Source organism: Salvelinus sp. IW2-2015, unplaced genomic scaffold, assembly GCF_002910315.2.
Source record: "Salvelinus sp. IW2-2015 unplaced genomic scaffold, ASM291031v2 Un_scaffold1604, whole genome shotgun sequence".
Lineage (NCBI taxonomy): Eukaryota > Metazoa > Chordata > Actinopteri > Salmoniformes > Salmonidae > Salvelinus > Salvelinus sp. IW2-2015.
Window position 1 is genome coordinate 11,715 of NW_019943025.1, and position 16,751 is coordinate 28,465.

The 16,751-nt window shown below is 43.0% G+C and overlaps 2 protein-coding genes across 5 annotated transcripts in view; both read left to right on the forward strand.

The window, feature by feature from the left end:
* The window catches only part of LOC112071392 (E3 ubiquitin-protein ligase TRIM68-like), a 16,062-nt gene extending 10,996 nt beyond the window's left edge, over positions 1 to 5,066 (forward strand). The window contains exons 4-12 of one of the 3 annotated variants that reach the window (XM_024138847.2): positions 1,278 to 1,328; positions 1,440 to 1,490; positions 1,602 to 1,646; positions 1,752 to 1,796; positions 1,898 to 1,948; positions 3,282 to 3,335; positions 3,451 to 3,477; positions 3,717 to 3,892; positions 4,145 to 5,066. In XM_024138847.2, the coding sequence (XP_023994615.1) occupies positions 1,278 to 1,328; positions 1,440 to 1,490; positions 1,602 to 1,646; positions 1,752 to 1,796; positions 1,898 to 1,948; positions 3,282 to 3,335; positions 3,451 to 3,477; positions 3,717 to 3,892; positions 4,145 to 4,519 (875 nt within the window). In that variant the 3' untranslated portion in view covers positions 4,520 to 5,066. The remainder of the gene's footprint in view (positions 1 to 1,277; positions 1,329 to 1,439; positions 1,491 to 1,601; positions 1,647 to 1,751; positions 1,797 to 1,897; positions 1,949 to 3,281; positions 3,336 to 3,450; positions 3,478 to 3,716; positions 3,893 to 4,144) is intronic. The other 2 variants (XM_070439374.1, XM_070439375.1) reach the window with 2 other exon arrangements.
* A 1,183-nt stretch (positions 5,067 to 6,249) lies between these two features.
* On the forward strand, positions 6,250 to 15,005 carry adissp (adipose secreted signaling protein). Of its 2 annotated transcripts, XM_070439376.1 has the most exons (6): positions 6,250 to 6,474; positions 10,032 to 10,119; positions 10,530 to 10,666; positions 10,982 to 11,135; positions 13,997 to 14,122; positions 14,576 to 15,005. In XM_070439376.1, exons 2-6 carry the CDS (start codon positions 10,101 to 10,103, stop codon positions 14,647 to 14,649), a joined length of 510 nt encoding a protein of 169 aa, XP_070295477.1. In that variant the 5' UTR covers positions 6,250 to 6,474; positions 10,032 to 10,100; the 3' UTR covers positions 14,650 to 15,005. The 2 variants fall into 2 exon arrangements, with proteins under 2 accessions (XP_070295477.1, XP_070295478.1); XM_070439377.1 differs by lacking the exon at positions 10,032 to 10,119 and having other exon boundaries at positions 6,253 to 6,474.
* Positions 15,006 to 16,751: the final 1,746 nt, after the last annotated feature.

Here is a 16,751-nt window from a genome sequence, read left to right on the forward strand (position 1 = left end):
AGACGGTCTAACTTTACTTTATGAGCACTACTAGGCTACAATACTGTAGTGTTGTGACTGTCTAACTTTAACTTTATGAACACGACTAGGCTACAATACTGTGAATGTCTAACTTACTTCCTGAACACAGACTAGACTACAATACTGTAGTGTTATGACTGTCTAACTTTACTTCATGAACACTACTAGGCTACAATACTGTGAATGTCTAACTTTACTTTATGAACACTACTAGGCTACAATACTGTAGTGTTGTGACTGTCTAACTTTACTTCATAGCACTACTAGTACAATACTGTAGTGTTGTGACTGTCTAACTTTACTTTATGAACACACTAGGCTACAATACTGTGAATGTCTAACTTTACTTCATGAACACGACTAGGCTACAATATGTAGTGTTGTGACTGTCTAACTTTACTTCATGAGCACTACTAGGCTACAATACTGTGAATGTCTAACTTTACTTTATGAACACTACTAGGCTACAATACTGTAGTGTTGTGACTGGTCTAACTTTACTTCATGAGCACTACTAGGCTACAATACTGTAGTGTTGTGACTGTCTAACTTTACTTTATGACCACTACTACAATACTGTAGTGTTGAGATGGTCTAACTTTACTTTATGAACACTACTAGGCTACAATACTGTTGTGTTGAGACAGTCTAACTTTACTTTATGAACACGACTAGGCTACAATACAATATGTAGAGGATGATGTAGACCATCAATTCTCAACTGGTGGGTCGTGACCCAAATTTAGGTTGCACGCGGTTTTGAATGGGTTGTGTGTGTGTCAGTAAAATAAATTAAAAATGTAATAAATAAATACTCCAGTCTGAACTTAAACAATTTAAACCAGGTAGAAAGCGTGAATAAATGATAATGAACTTACTTTTTTTTAAATATAATTTAATCTCCGAACAATTAGTCTTCAATCATAGTATTTTCAATATAAAGCTATTAGCAGCAATATTTTGGTTGATTTTGTTGCCTCAAACCAGTGAGTTTATTAACAATCTTCATCAACAATATGGGCAAAATGTATTTATTGACAATGAAAGAGGTGGGAATGTTGTTCCCTTGTCATATAATTGCTATATTTAAAATCAATACAGCATTAAAAATAGTTTTTCAGATTATATTTTGCCGATTATTTTTCCCAATGCAAATATTATGTCGTGACTGAGACAACCTGGTTAATTTTGGGTCCCAAGGCAAAACCAGTTGAGAACCTATAGACCCATACACTGCATTGTCTTTTGTTGGCCAGGTCTGCGTCCTCAACCTCAAACAGACCAATCCGTGGGGAGATATATTCCAAGTAAGGTTTACACGCTCAAATTACCATCCCATCCCATCTGTATCTTTTCATTTTAATTATGATCTAATATGTGTCTGATATTGATTAATGCATTCTCTCATGTTTGGCCAGGGTTGCGTCCTCAACCTCAACCAGACCAATCTGTGGGAAGATGTAGTCCAAGTATGATTTTCATTCATGCCTGTGTCACACTCAAAGTCCCAGCTCCTCCCATTTTGTGTGTCTAATCATCTATACGGTATTGACTTGATGTATTCTCTTATGTTTGGCCAGGTTTGCTTTCTCAACCAAACCATGCTGTAGGAAGAAATAGTCCAAGTAAGTCCAAGATAACATTCATGTCTCTGTCACACTCACAGACCCAACATATGTCTAATAATTCATACAGTAATTGATTTCCTGTATTCTATTTTGTTTGGCCAGATTTACCTTCTCAAGCAGACCAGTCCCTGGGAAGAAGTAGTCCAAGTAAGAGTTTAATTAATTCACAGCTGCTTCTGTCACACTCATCCCTTCCATTTGTTTCTAATAATAATACTGTATTTGATTACATGATATTATTTTGCCAGGTTTGCGGTCTCCACCTCCACTAGAACACTCTGTAGGAAGAGATAGTCCAGGTTTGGATTCATTCATGTTTCTGTCACATGCACAGGCCCATTCCATACGTGTCAGTTACCAATGATACATACAGTGTCTAATTAAGTGATAATGATCGAGAAGGCGGTGTTTGAAGGATAAATTGGCACAGGTGTTGTTAGGCCCGAGACGAATATATCCTCCAAACACCGGCTTCGAGGGCATTGCCACTTTTATACAACGGGTTACCAACATATTCATATAATGATTGACATATTTTCATTAAAAACGTTAACTTGATTAATTTATTCAAACTATTTCATCCTACCACAAGATATAGGTCGACACAGATCTAGGTTTGCTACCCAAGCCGGCAGGTCGTTCATTCTATTGGTTCGGTTGCCAGAGACGCGACCCAGTCGTTCAGTTCGGCATCTATGAATGCGATCCAGTCGTTCGTTCTAAATGTTCCATTGCCATACTGGCTGGAAACTTCTTATCCCTTGCTTAATAGCTAGCCAACTACGGCTAACTTACAGTCACGTCAAACACTGCAGCCAGAATATTAACAGTAGGTGTATTACCATTTGTTTAAGCTGTTTTCTAGTGAAATGTATTTGGATACATCCACAACAATGAGCTAATGAGGSYCGATWTRGCCTGGCATAGAACATTTTCTATCTCATCAGYAKYCTGTTGTTCAGAGGAGCCAACAACACAGCTAACACAATCACTTCAAACTGAAGCTGGAAAGACTGCAAACTAGCTGCACTTTGTCTCGTTTTACTTTGTTCAATTGACATTTCTTACTATACTGTAAACCCAATGCCAGCTGATTCATGATTTCAACTGGCTGAGAAACACCCATCCCGACTCCCGACTCCCGACTCCCGACACGTTCATTACTATGGGACAGCTGGAGATTTGAATATTGAAACAATGTTGTAAATGTCGGAGAGACAGACAACAAGGTTTATACAAATCTCCGCTGTTGAAAACTAAATGTTAGTCTAAAAGAAATGTGAGATAATGTCTATATGCTTTTTATAGTGGAGATCAAGTTCATAACTTCCCTGCCTGGGCTGATTGACACAGTGGATTGGGCTGATTGACACAGTGGATTGGGCTGATTGACACAGTGGATTGGGCTGATTGACACAGTGGATTGGGCTGATTGACACAGTGGATTGGGCTGATTGACACAGTGGATTGGGCAGTCAGATGGAACAGAGTAAATAATCATTTTAACGTGATAGATTTAGCCGGTGGTAACTTGTGGAATAGACACCGGCTGGAATGCAATTTTAACCAATCAACATTTAGGATTAGACCCACCTGTTGTTTAATTACATTTATTCTCTTTTGTTTGGCCAGATTGGCTTTCTCAGCCTCAACCAGACCAGTCAGTGGGAAGAAATCCAAAACCAAGTAAGGCTTTGATTCATTTATTAACTCAAAGTCCCAGTCATGTGATAATATATACAATATTTGATCAGGGGTTAGATGGTTTAACACCTCTCTCTCTCTCTCTCTTACGCTCCAGAGGTGAGGAGAGTGCAGGAATATGCAGGTATGTACTTCCTTCCTGTATCATGTTCTCTGTGTTCATGTGTCAAGCACATCATTGCTAGATATAGACACAAAACTGCTGATTGAACTCTTGATTGGTGATTGATGACTTTTCCTCCCTCTTTCTCTCTCTGCCTCTGTTCTCTCTTTCTCTCCCCCACTCATTTTCTCCCTCTTTATGTTTCTCTCTCTGCCCCCCCTCCCTTTCTACCTCACCCTCTCCCCTCTTCTCCCTCTCAGTGGATGTAACCCTGGACCCTCTCACCGCCCACCCCCGCCTGCTCATCTCTGACGACGGCAAGCAGGTGCGCTGCTGGGACCGCTACCAGCCCGTGCCGGACGGCCCCGAGCGCTTTGACCGTGTGGTCTGCGTCCTCGGGCGCCAGGCCTTCTCTTCGGGACGCCATTACTGGGAGGTGAGAACAGAAGCAGGGCTAGCTTCATTCCAACAGCTATCAGGCTGATGAAAGTGGATCATAATGGGGCCTGATAGATGGCGGAACTGTATGCCAGGGATTATGTGAATATATATGTGCTCACTTTCCAGTGTTGTTGTATTGCATGATGTTGTATTGTAGTATATTGTAGTGTATTGATTATAGATTTTGGGTGATTTATATTCTGAGCTCAATGTAAATGGACAATAAAGGTATCGCTTTGTATCGTAGGTGGAGGTGGGTGGGAAGACGGACTGGGACCTGGGCGTGGCAAGCCACTCCATCAACAGGAAAGGGAAGATCATAGTAAGCCCCGCCCACGGCTACTGGTTCCTGAGTCTCCGGGATAAGAASGACTACGCGTTCCGAACYGAACCGTCGACAGCGCTGGGCCTCAACCACAAACCCAACCGTATAGGGATCTACGTAGACTGTGATAAGGGACAGGTGTCCTTCTATAACYTGGACGCTAAGATGCTCATCTATACATTCACCGACAGCTTCTCGGATGCCATTCATCCCTTCTTCAGCCCTTGCACCAATAAGTCTGGCAGGAACGAGGCGCCGCTCATCATTTGTCCTGTCTCGATGCCTCTGMTGGACTGAGATGGGTTTTAGTTMTTTTGTGCATTCCTAAAGGTAGCTTCCTGTCTGTCCTTGTTCCATGTTCTTCACTGAGCCAATAGGACYGGACTGGATAGGTCAAAGCAATATGGTGGAAGSTATAGCTGATGCGCRCAATATACRCAGATGTCTCATGTCAACATAGGGAAGTGAACAAGGCCAGAAGAGAGGGAACAATTTTCTGGAATGAAATACAGTCTCTTAGAACCATTCATAATGACCTCCTGTGTTCTATGGAGCTGACCAATGGATACTCTGGATACTGAGTCTGGATTGGACTGATCATTTTGACCAATACAACCGACTACAGTCCATCTGTCTGAGAATGAAGGATTTCACCATCTGTCCTTATCACACGATGGATTAATCTGTCTATATTGGGTCATATGTGTCTCACATGGCTCCCTATTCCCATTTAGTCTGCTTCTTTGACCAGAGCCCTATGGGCGCTATGTATTGCAGTACTATAGGGAATAGTGTGTTATTTGGGACATAACCACAGTCATACAAATAAAACATATTACTTGTATATTACAATCCAGTTTTTGAAGGATGTCCACAATAAACCAAATGTAAACTATGTGGACTGGGAGCCACCGAGTAAGACCCAGAGACAAACACAAAGACAAAGAATCCTTTATGAGCCAGTCAATTTAGTCATTGTATTCTACACAGAGTGGACAAAACTTTAAGAACACCTGCCCTTTCCATGACACAGACTGACCAGGTGGATCCAGGTGAAAACTATGAGCCCTTACTGATGTTACTTGTTAAATCCACTTCAATCAGTGTAGATGAAGGGGAGGAGACAGGTTAAATATGGATTTTTAAGCCTTGTGACAATTGAGACATGGATTGCGTATGTGTGTCATTCAGAGGGTGAATGGGCAAGACTAAATATTTAAGTGCCTTTGAAAGGGGAATGGTATTAGGTTCCAGGCGCACCGGTTAGTGTCAAGAACTGCATCGCTGCTGGGTTTTTCACGCTCAACAGTTTCCTGTGTGTATCAAGAATGGTCCACCACTCAATGAATGGTCTGCCAACTTGACACACCTGTGGGAAGAATTGTAGTCAACATGGGCTTGCATCCCTGCGGAACGCTTTCAACACCTTGTAGAGTCCATGCCCCAACGAATTGAGGCTGTTCTGAGGGCAAAAGGGGGCTGTGCAACTCAATATTAGGAAGGTGTTCTTAATGTTTGGTACACTCAGTGTTTGTACTGTATATAACTAACAGCATCTAAAAATAAGTCCCCTTGATTGTGTTGGCCATCACTAATGCAGAGTTACTGATCTTAAACAGAGAGCACAATGATCACTGAGTGAGACTGAATACTCTTTGGAAAACTATATTAGTGACAGAATATATTTGAATCATGTTGTAATAGGAGTTCAATTGGAGGCTAATCTAATAAATCAGTGCATGAATTTTTCTAAAATAACCCTGACCTTGAGTTGTCCATCTTGTTGAACTTTCCAGTACAGTATTGTATAGGCTATTATATTATATTATACACTGTTAGAGCCTATTAAATTAGCATATTCAATAAGGCTACAAATAAAATATTTATCCAATTGATAGCCTGCATTTCATTAAATCTGAAAGCAGGTATAGGGCCTATACCACAACTATCTAATAGGAAGAATAATTACAGTGTAAACGTGATGTTTACATGAGGGGTGTTGAAAAACTTCCCCTCCTCGCGATGCCTGCATCCGCCAAAGACTGCAGCTATAGGTCACCGAGAAAGCGACGCGCCATGCATGGCTGTTGTAGACTGCGTCGGTCGGTCGGAGGAGAGCTGGAGAGGAGACTGAGTAGAGCCTCGGAAATAAGAGATCAGACAAACACAGCAAGCAGCATGCCGTTTGGGATGGTAACGCTTTCCACTGTCAGATACCATCATCACTAAGCACTGAACAAATCTCCAAAGCGGTAAGTGCTTCGATAGGTTTTTTAATTACGTTGCACATTTTCATAAACGCTTTCTTGCACCTGGGGGGAATCCAGTTCGGAGGTTCATATCGTATTGACATCTAACTGGGCGTAGGCTAGGCTATCTGCCCATCTGTCTGTCTGTCTGTCTCTCTCAGGTTGAATATATTCGATTTGATTTATGTCACAATGACAATATAACGAATATGTTGTTGTRGTCCAAATCTATTCGTTGCAGTTTTGRCCATCCGTTGAAACGACAGCAAATGCAWCTCTGTACCTATGTTCCASTTTTGATGCGCACTCCATCCAATGGGCATGCAGTGTGTGTGATCGTCAATATGGAAATTGTAACATTAGAATAAAAACACTGGTGGGCTATGTGATTGAAAGGAACAGCATTGAATTGGCTATATATTCAATAAACAACCCAACCAGCCGAAGGAACACTTCCTATTCGCAAGTATTTGGTAATTAGTCTAAAACCGGTCAAAAATGTCCCGGACGGCGCACGTATCGATGTCCCTCTCTGTTGATGCGGTGGTGGCGGCTCGGGGCTGGGTCGTTKCCAACAGTGCCGCATTTGCATGTAGAACAGTGACAGTGTCAAATAAGGTAGAAGCCTACCAACCGCGATGCCTTTGCACAATGCGTCCAGGTCCCATTGATAACTGCAGTGGTGTAAAGTAACAAAGTCAAATATACTTTGAAGTGGAATATTACTTAATAATTTTTTGGGGGGGGATATCTGTACTTTACTTGAAGCCTACAACAGTGCATTCTGAACATTTTCAGACCCCTTGAAATTTTCCACATTTTGTTAGGTTACAGCCTTATTTTATTTATTTTTTATTTTTACTCATCAATCTACACATAATACTCCACAATGACAAAGAAAAACAGGTTTGCAAAAAAAATTTATATCACATTTACATAAGTATTCAGACCCTTTACTCAGTACTTTGTTGAAGTACCTTTGGCATTGATTACAGCCTTGAGTCTTCTTGGGTATGAAGCTAGGCACACCTGTATTTGGGGAGTTTCTCCCATTCTTCTCTGCTGATCCTCTCAAGCTCTGTTAGGTTGGATGGGGAGTGTCGCTGCACAGCTATTTTCAGGTCTCCAGAGATGTTCGATTGGGTTCAAATCCGGGCTCTGGCTGGGCCTCTCAAGGACATTCAGAGACTTGTCCCGAAGCCACTCCAAGAATGATGGATGCAACTGTTTTTTTGGGGACCATCAATGCTGCAGAATTTTTTTGGTACCTTTCCCCAGATCTGTGCCTCGACACAATCCTGTCTCGGAGCTCTACAGACAATTCCTTCGACCTCATGGCCTGGTTTTTGCTCTGACATGCACTGTCAACTGTGGGACCTTAAATAGACAGGTGTGTGCCTTTCTAAATCATGTCCAATCAATTTATTTTATCACAGGTGGACTCCAATCAAGTTGTAGAAACATCTTAAGGATGATCAATGAAAACAGGATGCACCTGAGCTCAATATCGAGTCTCATAGCAAAGGGTCTGAATACTTATGTAAATGAGGTATTTATGCTTTTTATTTTTAATACATTTGCAAACATTTCTAAAAACCTGTTTTCGCTTTGTCATTATCGGGTATTGTGTGTAGATTGATAAAAAATATATTAAAAAAAAATAGAATAATGCTGTAACGTAACAAAATGTGGAAAAAGTGAAGGGGTCTGAATACTTTCCGAATGGACTGTACTTTTTACTAGGCCTTATTTTCCCTGACACCAACAGTAGGCTAGGCTACTCGATAACATTCCAATGCTTAGCAGGACAGGGAAGAATGGTCCAATTCATACACTTATCAAGAGAACATCCCTGGTCATCCATACTGCCTCTGATCTGGCGAACTCACTTAACACAGATGCTTCGTTTGTAAATGGTCTGGTGGTCAGTGTTGGAGTGTGCCCCTGGCTATCCATAAAAAAAAGGAAATTGTGCCGTCTGGTTTGCTTAATATAAGGAATTTGGGAGGATTTATAGCTTCTACATTTGATACTTAAAGCTACAATATGTAACTTTTTGGGTGACCCCAACCAAATGCACATAGAAATGTGAGTGATAGATATGTCATTGTCATTGAAAGCAAGTCTAAGAAGTGGTGTATCTATTCTATGTGTTCCATTTCTATGCTTCCCATTCTTAAGTTTTGTTTTTGAGTCTTTTACTTTCCGTTTTGTACACAAGCTTCAAACAGCTTAAAATAAAATATTTTTGGTTATGGAAAATATATTTCACAGCAGTTTTCATGGTACAATGATTCTCTACTTGCTTGTTTTGCCACATAAACTGGAATTAGGCAACCTATTACTATTTTAGCAACCAGGAAATGATGGAGTTATTTCTGCATGGTGCATCTTTAAGTGTATTTAAAACCAGATCGTTTTAGATTTTTACTCAAGTAGTATACTACTTTCACTTCCACTTCAGTCATTTTCTATTAGGGTCTTTACTTTAACTTAAGGATGACAATTGGGTACTTTTTCTACCACTGGATAACTGCCGATGGTACATTAAGTCCGTTATAAATAGAGGGGATTGAGTTTGAATGAGGAATGGAATGAACTTCTCTCTGTTCTGTGTTCTATTTTCTCCCCATTCTAGTTTAGGTTACATAACACTCAAGGCTATTCCCCCTCCAGTGTTTCCGTATTAGAGAGGATTGTGTGAATTAGGCTAGGTACCCAACTCCCCATGGTAAAACTGTAAGATATTACTCTTTCTAGTTTCTTCCTCTAATCCCACCGGTAAGCTTTGGGGGCTGAGATAAGCTTCTTTATTGAGCAGGTCAGTGAGTCGTTTAGCCGCGCTTTTGTCTGCAACACTGGACTGGACTCACAGCTGGGCGCTTCTAATGATATTGATAAAGCCGCAGTAGGATTAAATTAAAGGTCAAAGGTTATTGTTGACGTGCGGAACAGATGGCACCCTATTCCCCTATGGGACCTTGTTAAAAGAAATGCACTAGGGTAGCATTTGGAACTTAGTCTAGGGCTCTATCCAGCAGATTGATAAGCTACAGTACCAGAGTACTTTTGGGCAGGAGTTGCTACCTGGCACAGAGCTAAAGAAAATAAACCACTTTACCATTATGACTTTGCCAGTGACACTTTAGTTTATTCGACTTTTACGTTAAGAATATCATTATTGCCAACACTTTTCCTATTTTGATTCACAGGTCTAGGATCAGCCATCGCTTATACCCAAATCATGACCGTAATTAGAGGGGAAAGTGTTTAACTGACCTTAAATTAGTGTCTAGGCCTAGGGGCTACTCTGTCCTACTTCTAGTTCTAAGATGGTGTTGAGTCTAAGGGAGGTTTTTGGGCAGAAAATGACAGAAGCCAGAAGAAACTGTTGTTGAGGAGCTGTCATCTTTACAAAGAAATTGTGACTTGGTCTCTTTCTCACCTCACTCTTCCCCTATTTCATTCCTCATCTCACTCCCCCTTTTCTCTCTCTCCATCTCTCTTGTTCTCCCTCTCTCTCTATCTCCTTACATTGTTCCTTGTCATGTTCTCTGAAGGAGGGTAATGATGACATCACAAATTCAGACTGATACAGTGTGATCCATCATTCCTGGCCTGACATTGACATGGCAACAGGCAGGAAGGGTGAGTCCTTGACTTCTATGTGTGTGTGTTTGTGTGTCTGTTTCTGTCTGTCTGTCTGTCCGTCTGCCCCTCTGTCTGTGTGAATGCAACTGATATCGCCCGAACTTTAATTAATGAATCTGCCAGCGATTGTCTCTAAGTGCATTGATTTTCAATTCCCTTCCCTCTGTTTGTAAAGCCCTAATGCCATGTCAGACCTAAGTTATACTGATGGACCAAAACACTAACTCTCTCCCTCTCTCTCTCGTACTCTGTCTCACTCTCTCTCTCATAAAAGCGAAATGAAAACTTGCAGTCGTATACAGCTGCTTAGCCATGCATGAATTATATGTGTGTGCGTGTGTACAGTACGTGCCTGTGTGTGTACTTCTGTCCCTGACCGAGTCACGCTCTTACTGCCTCTTCCCCAGGGTCGACCTCGAAGGGAGGAAGCGTGCGTTTTCCTGACGACGAGGATGCCATGGGCTCCCCTGTTCACCGTGAGGACAAAGCCAAGGATTCGGCCATCCCTGCTCTCCCAGAGCCTGATGGGAACTTCCTGGTTAAGGTGGGCGGGGTTTGGAATACAAATGCTCAAATTGCTTGTGTCATGTTCAGTAGGCAAACATTGTTGAACATTGCAGATTGAAATGTAATGAATAGAGCAGACATGGTTCCTTATTCTACAGGTCATAGAGCCATGTTTGTTCTTCATAACATATTTCTATAACGTTATGCCCTGCTGAATGCACCCCTGATGGCTACCTTCATAAGAACTACTTAACGCATTTCATAAGAAGTGTGTGAGTATTTAATACGTGTTTATGTAATTTGTACTGTGTTTCTCCTCTCTCTCTTTCTCTCTCACTCTCTCTCTGTCCAGGTAGGGTTCCTGAGGAGTCTGCATCGTTATGAGATCGTCTTCACCCTCCCAGAGGTGCCTGTGCTGGGGAAAGATGTGTGCTCCCTCCCTTCCTCCTCATCACCGACGCCCAGACCCCTTCTCAAAGTCAACCGTGTCACACCTACACCAGAGGGTACGTGGGAGACCAGGGCCATCAGGGCATGCCAAAGAAAACGTGAAATCGTTTTGCAATGGAAAATGAAAATGAGTGTTAGTTATTGGAGTCCAGGTAGTCATTACCAGAGGAATATAACCACCACCAGACAGTCATTAACAGAGGAATATAACCACCACCAGACAGTCATTAACAGAGGAATATAACCACCACCAGACAGTCATTACCAGAGGAATATAACCACCACCAGACAAGTCATTAACGAGGAATATAACCACCACCACGACAGTCATTAACAGAGGAATATAACCACCCACCAGACCAGTCATTACCAGAGGAATATAACCACCACCAGAACAGTCATTACCAGAGAAATAAATAACCACCACCAGACAAGTCAATTACACAGAGGAATATAACCACCACCAGACAGTTATTACCAGAGGAATATAACCACCACCAGACAGTCATTTACCAGAGGAATATAACCACCACCAGACAGGTATTACCAGAGGAATATAACCACCACCAGACAGTTATTACCAAGAGGAATATAACCACCACCAGACAGTCATTAACAGAGGAATATAACCACCCACACAGAACAGTTTTACAGAGGATTAATAACCACAACCAGACAGTATTACACGAGGAATATAACCACCACCAGACAGTCATTACCAGAGGAATATAAACCACAACCAGACAGTCATTACCAGAGGAATATAACCCCAACCAGACAGTTATTACCAGAGGATTATAACCCACAACCAGACAGTCATTACCAGAGAATTATAACCACCAACCAACAGTATTACCAGAGGAATATAACCACCACCAGACAGTCATTACCAGAGGAATATAACCACCACCAGACAGTCATTCCAGAGGAATATAACCACCACCAGACAGTCATTACCAGAGGATTATAACCACAACCAGACAGTCATTACCAAGAGGAATTTAACCACCACCGAGACAGTTATTACCAGAGGAATTAAACCACCACCAGACAGTTACTTACCAGAGGATATAACCACAACCAGACAGTCATTACCAGAGGAATATAACCACCACCAGACAGTCATTACCGAGAGAATATAACTACCACCAGAGCAGTCATTACCAGAGGAATAATAACCACACCGACGCGAGACAGTCATTACCAGAGGAATATAACCACCACCAGACAGTCATTACCAGAGGAATATAACCACCACAGACAGTTATTACCAGAGAATATAACCATCCACCACCAGACAGTCATTACCAGAGGATTATAACCACCACCAGACAGTCATTAACAGAGGAATATAACCACCACCAGACAGTTATTACCAGAGGAAATATACCACCACAGACAGTCATTACCAGAGGAATATAACCACCACCAGACAGTTATTACAGAGGAATATAACCACCACCAGACAGTCATTACCAGAGGAAATAAACCACCAACCAGACAGTCATTACCAGAGGAATATAACCACCCACCAGACAGTCATTACCGTTAGAAACACAGAGGAATATAATCACCACCAGACAGTCATTACCAGAGGAATATAACCACCACCAGACAGTTATTACCAGAGGAATATAATCCCACCAGACAGTATTACCAGAGAATATAACCACCCTAGACAGTCATTACCAGAGGAATAAACCACCACCAGACAGTCATTACCAGAGGAATATAACCACCACTAGACAGTCATTACCGAGATGGTAATATAACCATCACCAGACAGTTATTACCAGAGGAATATAATTACCACCAGACAAGTCATTATATAGAGGGAAAATAAAGACCAAAGAGATCAATACATCAGCTCCCATTTCAGCCCTGAATCGATTCAGAGAGAGGATACCAGAAGAAGAGATGCTTTTGCATTGCCCCCCCCCCTTCTCTTTTACACCGCTGCTACTCTCTGTTGTTAACATCTATGCATAGTCACTTTAATAACTCTCCTACATGTACATATTACCTTAATTACCTTGACTAACCGGTGCCCCGCGCACATTGACTCTGTACATGTACCCCCTTTATATATTCTCGTTATTTTTACTGCTGCTCTTTAATTACTTGTTACTTTTATTTATTTTTCTATTCCAACTGATTGTTGGTTATGGGCTCATAAGTAAGCATTTCACTGTAAGGCACATGTGACCAATACAATTTGATTTGTTCCCTGGCTTCATCCCAAATGTCCCTTGTCACCCCATTCCCTATACAGTGCACTGCTTTTGACCAGGGCCCATCGGCGGGCCCATAGACCTCTGGTCAAAGGTAGTACACAATGTAGGGAATAGAGCACCAATTTGAATTTTAGGGGGAAACAATCTGAGCTCCCCGCGTGGGCTTTCAGAGTGGCTCCCTGTAAGAAAACCCTGGGTTGTGTCCCAGATAGCAGCCTATTCTATTAACTTGAAACATTGAATGTTCCTATAGGCCCTGATCAAATTAGTGTACTATATATGTAATATGGTGGCATTTCGGACACAGATTTTATGGTATGTGGGGAAGCTATGGCCAATTACATTGAAGTAAATACTCAATAGACTACTGTCTCTCACTCCTACGTTACTTCTGTCTGTCTGACGCCTTTTTGTCTCTGTCTTCATGTCACTCTTTCCCCGAACATTCCTGTCCTTTAATTATTGACTGTCTCCATCTTTCTCTCCTTCTTTCTGTATTTCTTTCTTTCTCTCCCTTTCTTTTTTACCTCTCTGTCTCCCTCCCTCTCTCCGTCCATTCCCTGTCTCTCTTCCTCTCTTCGTCCATTCCCTGTCTCTCTCCCTCTCTCCATCCATTCCTTGTTTCTCTTGGTCCATCTGCCATCTCCTGCTATCCCCCTCCCTCCCTCCTTCCCTCCCTCTAGGTGGGGTGAAGGTGACGTGTGAGTACACCACCCACCAGGAGGGGGTGCTGCAGGAGGAGCTGACCTTGGTCAGCCGGGGGAAGAAGGACCAACGTCTGCGGGTCAGGCTACAGGCCCGGGTCATGGGTGAGTTACTCCTGTGTGCCTGGTCATGTATGGACACAGTCATACACACAGAAACACACACAGTGACARACATACTGATAATCTGGGCAGTAACCCTGTGTTAATAGGGGAAATATCTGCAATTAGTTACCACTTACTTATGGTATTTACAGTAAGGCATACTGCTGAGTTAAATGCTATTATGCAACAGATGTACTATGTATGGCCTGTCAGTGTTAAAGGGTGGACAGCACCCTCTGGTGGACTAAGAGGTCTCTGCAACTTCCTCTACATCACACACTCAATATGATCCTTTACTCAGCAAAATAACAGTGACTCTTCCACTCTCTTTCTCAATCTCCCCCCCTCCCTCTTTCTCTCTCTCACCCTATCTCTTACCCACCAACCCAATCTACCCCACCCTCTCCCTCCTTCCCTCTCTCTCCCTCCATCCCCTTCTCCCTCTCTCTGTAGATCGTCACCATGGTACTCCTATGCTGCTGGAGGGGGTGCGGTGTCTGGGGGCGGAGAAAGAAAAAAGGAAATGAGCCGTCCATCCCTTTATATCTTCCCCCTCCTGTAGAGACCAGCCATCGTCTGCCCCCTTTATATCTTCCCCTCCTGTAGAGCCCAGCCATCGTCCTGCCCCTTTATATCTTCCCCCTCTGTAGAGACCAGCCATCGTCCGTCCCTTTATATCTTCCCCCTCCTGTAGAGACCAGCCATCGTCCGTCCCTTTATATCTTCCCCCTCCTGTAGAGACCAGCCATCGTCTGCCCTTTATATCTTCCCCTCCTGTAGAGACCAGCCATCGTCCGTCCCTTTATAATCTTCCCCCTCCTGTAGAGACCAGCCATCGTCCGTCCCTTTATATCTTCCCCCTCCTGTAGAGACCAGCCATCGTCCGTCTCTTATATCTTCCCCCTCCTGTCAAGACGGCCCTCTCGTCCTGTAGAGACCAGCCATCGTCTGTCCCTTTATATCTTCCCCCTCCTGTAGAGACCAGCCATCGTCGTCCCTTTATATCTTCCCCCTCCTGTAGAGACCCAGCCATCGTCTGTCCCTTTATATCTTCTCCCTCCTGTAGAGACCAGCCATCGTCCGTCCTTTATATCTTCCCCCTCCTGTAGAGACCAGCCATCGTCCGTTCCCTTTATCTTCCCCCTCCTGTAGAGACCAGCCATCGTCGTCCCTTTATATCTTCCCCCTCCTGTAGAGACCAGCCATCGTCCGTCCCTTTATATCTTCCCCCTCCTGTAGAGACAGCCATCGTCCGTCCCTTTATATCTCCTCCTGTAGAGACAGCCATCGTCGTCTCCTTTTATATCTTCCCCCTCCTGTAGAGACCAGCCATCGTCCGTCCCTTTATATCTTCCCTCCTGTAGAGACAAGCCATCGTTCCGTCTTTATATCTTCCCCTCCTGTAGAGACCAGCCATCGTCCGTCCCTTTATATCTTCCCCTCCTGTAGAGACCAGCCATCATCCGTCCCTTTATATCTTCTCTCCTGTAGAGACCAGCCATCATCCGTTCCTTTATATCTTACTCCTCCTGTAGAGACCAGCCATCGTCCGTCCCTTTATATCTACCCCTCCTGTAGAGACCAGCCATAGTCCGGTCCATGTATCTCTTCCCACCCCCTCCTGTAGAGACCAGCTGTCGTAGTGGAACAAAACCAGCACTTACCTGCACTTAGCCACAAACATGCATGCACCCGTAGTGGCACACACACACACACCCGAGGAGGSTGATGGGAGGTGCTATAGGGACGGCTTATTGTAAAGACTTGGAATGGAACATCTGGAACGGTATCAAACATATAGAAACCACGTTAGACTCCATTCCATGAATTCCATTCCAGCCATTACAATGAGCCCATCCTCCTATAGCTCCTCCCACCAGCCTCCTCTGACACACAAACACACACACAGTGTTTTCTTGTGATTAGCCCTGTAATGAAGACCAAGGTSTCCATGATCACTTATAGTTCCCCAAATCTAAAATGACACATTGCTCAGTGGGGGAATGTGTTTCCAACCTCCACTGTAGGTTCATTATATAACCAGGCACTGCAGCTCTTTGCTTCTCTTCCCTTCTGTCGTTCTGCAACAAGAGCCAAGCGTTAACCAGCCTTAAACGATCAGAAYTATGATTTAACATTTGAATTATGCACGTCAATATAACCTGTCATTGTATTATGATTTACACTGAGTGGACAAAYCAGTAAGAACACCTTCCTAATATTGAGTTGCACCCCCCATTCACCCTCTGAATGRCACACATACACAATCCAMGTCTCAATTCTCTCAAGGCTTAAAAATCCTTTAGCCTGTCTACTCCCCTTCATGTACACCGATTTGAAGTGGATTTAACAGGTGACATCAATAAGTGATCATAGAMTTCARTTGGATTCACCTGGTCAGTCTGTCATGGAAAGAGCAGGTGTTCCTAATGTTTTGTCCACTCGTTGTACAGTATGTGTTCTGTGTGAGCGCCACCTTTGGTGGGGAGCAGACGTTAGCCTGCCTACATAGCCAACGTTTTTGTTAGCCATAGCAACCAATGTTTTCGCACCAATGAAAGTATTTGTTTTTTTGTCAGGTTTTTGTCCTCGGATGGAAGGATGAAATAGTATAAATGTACTTATTAAA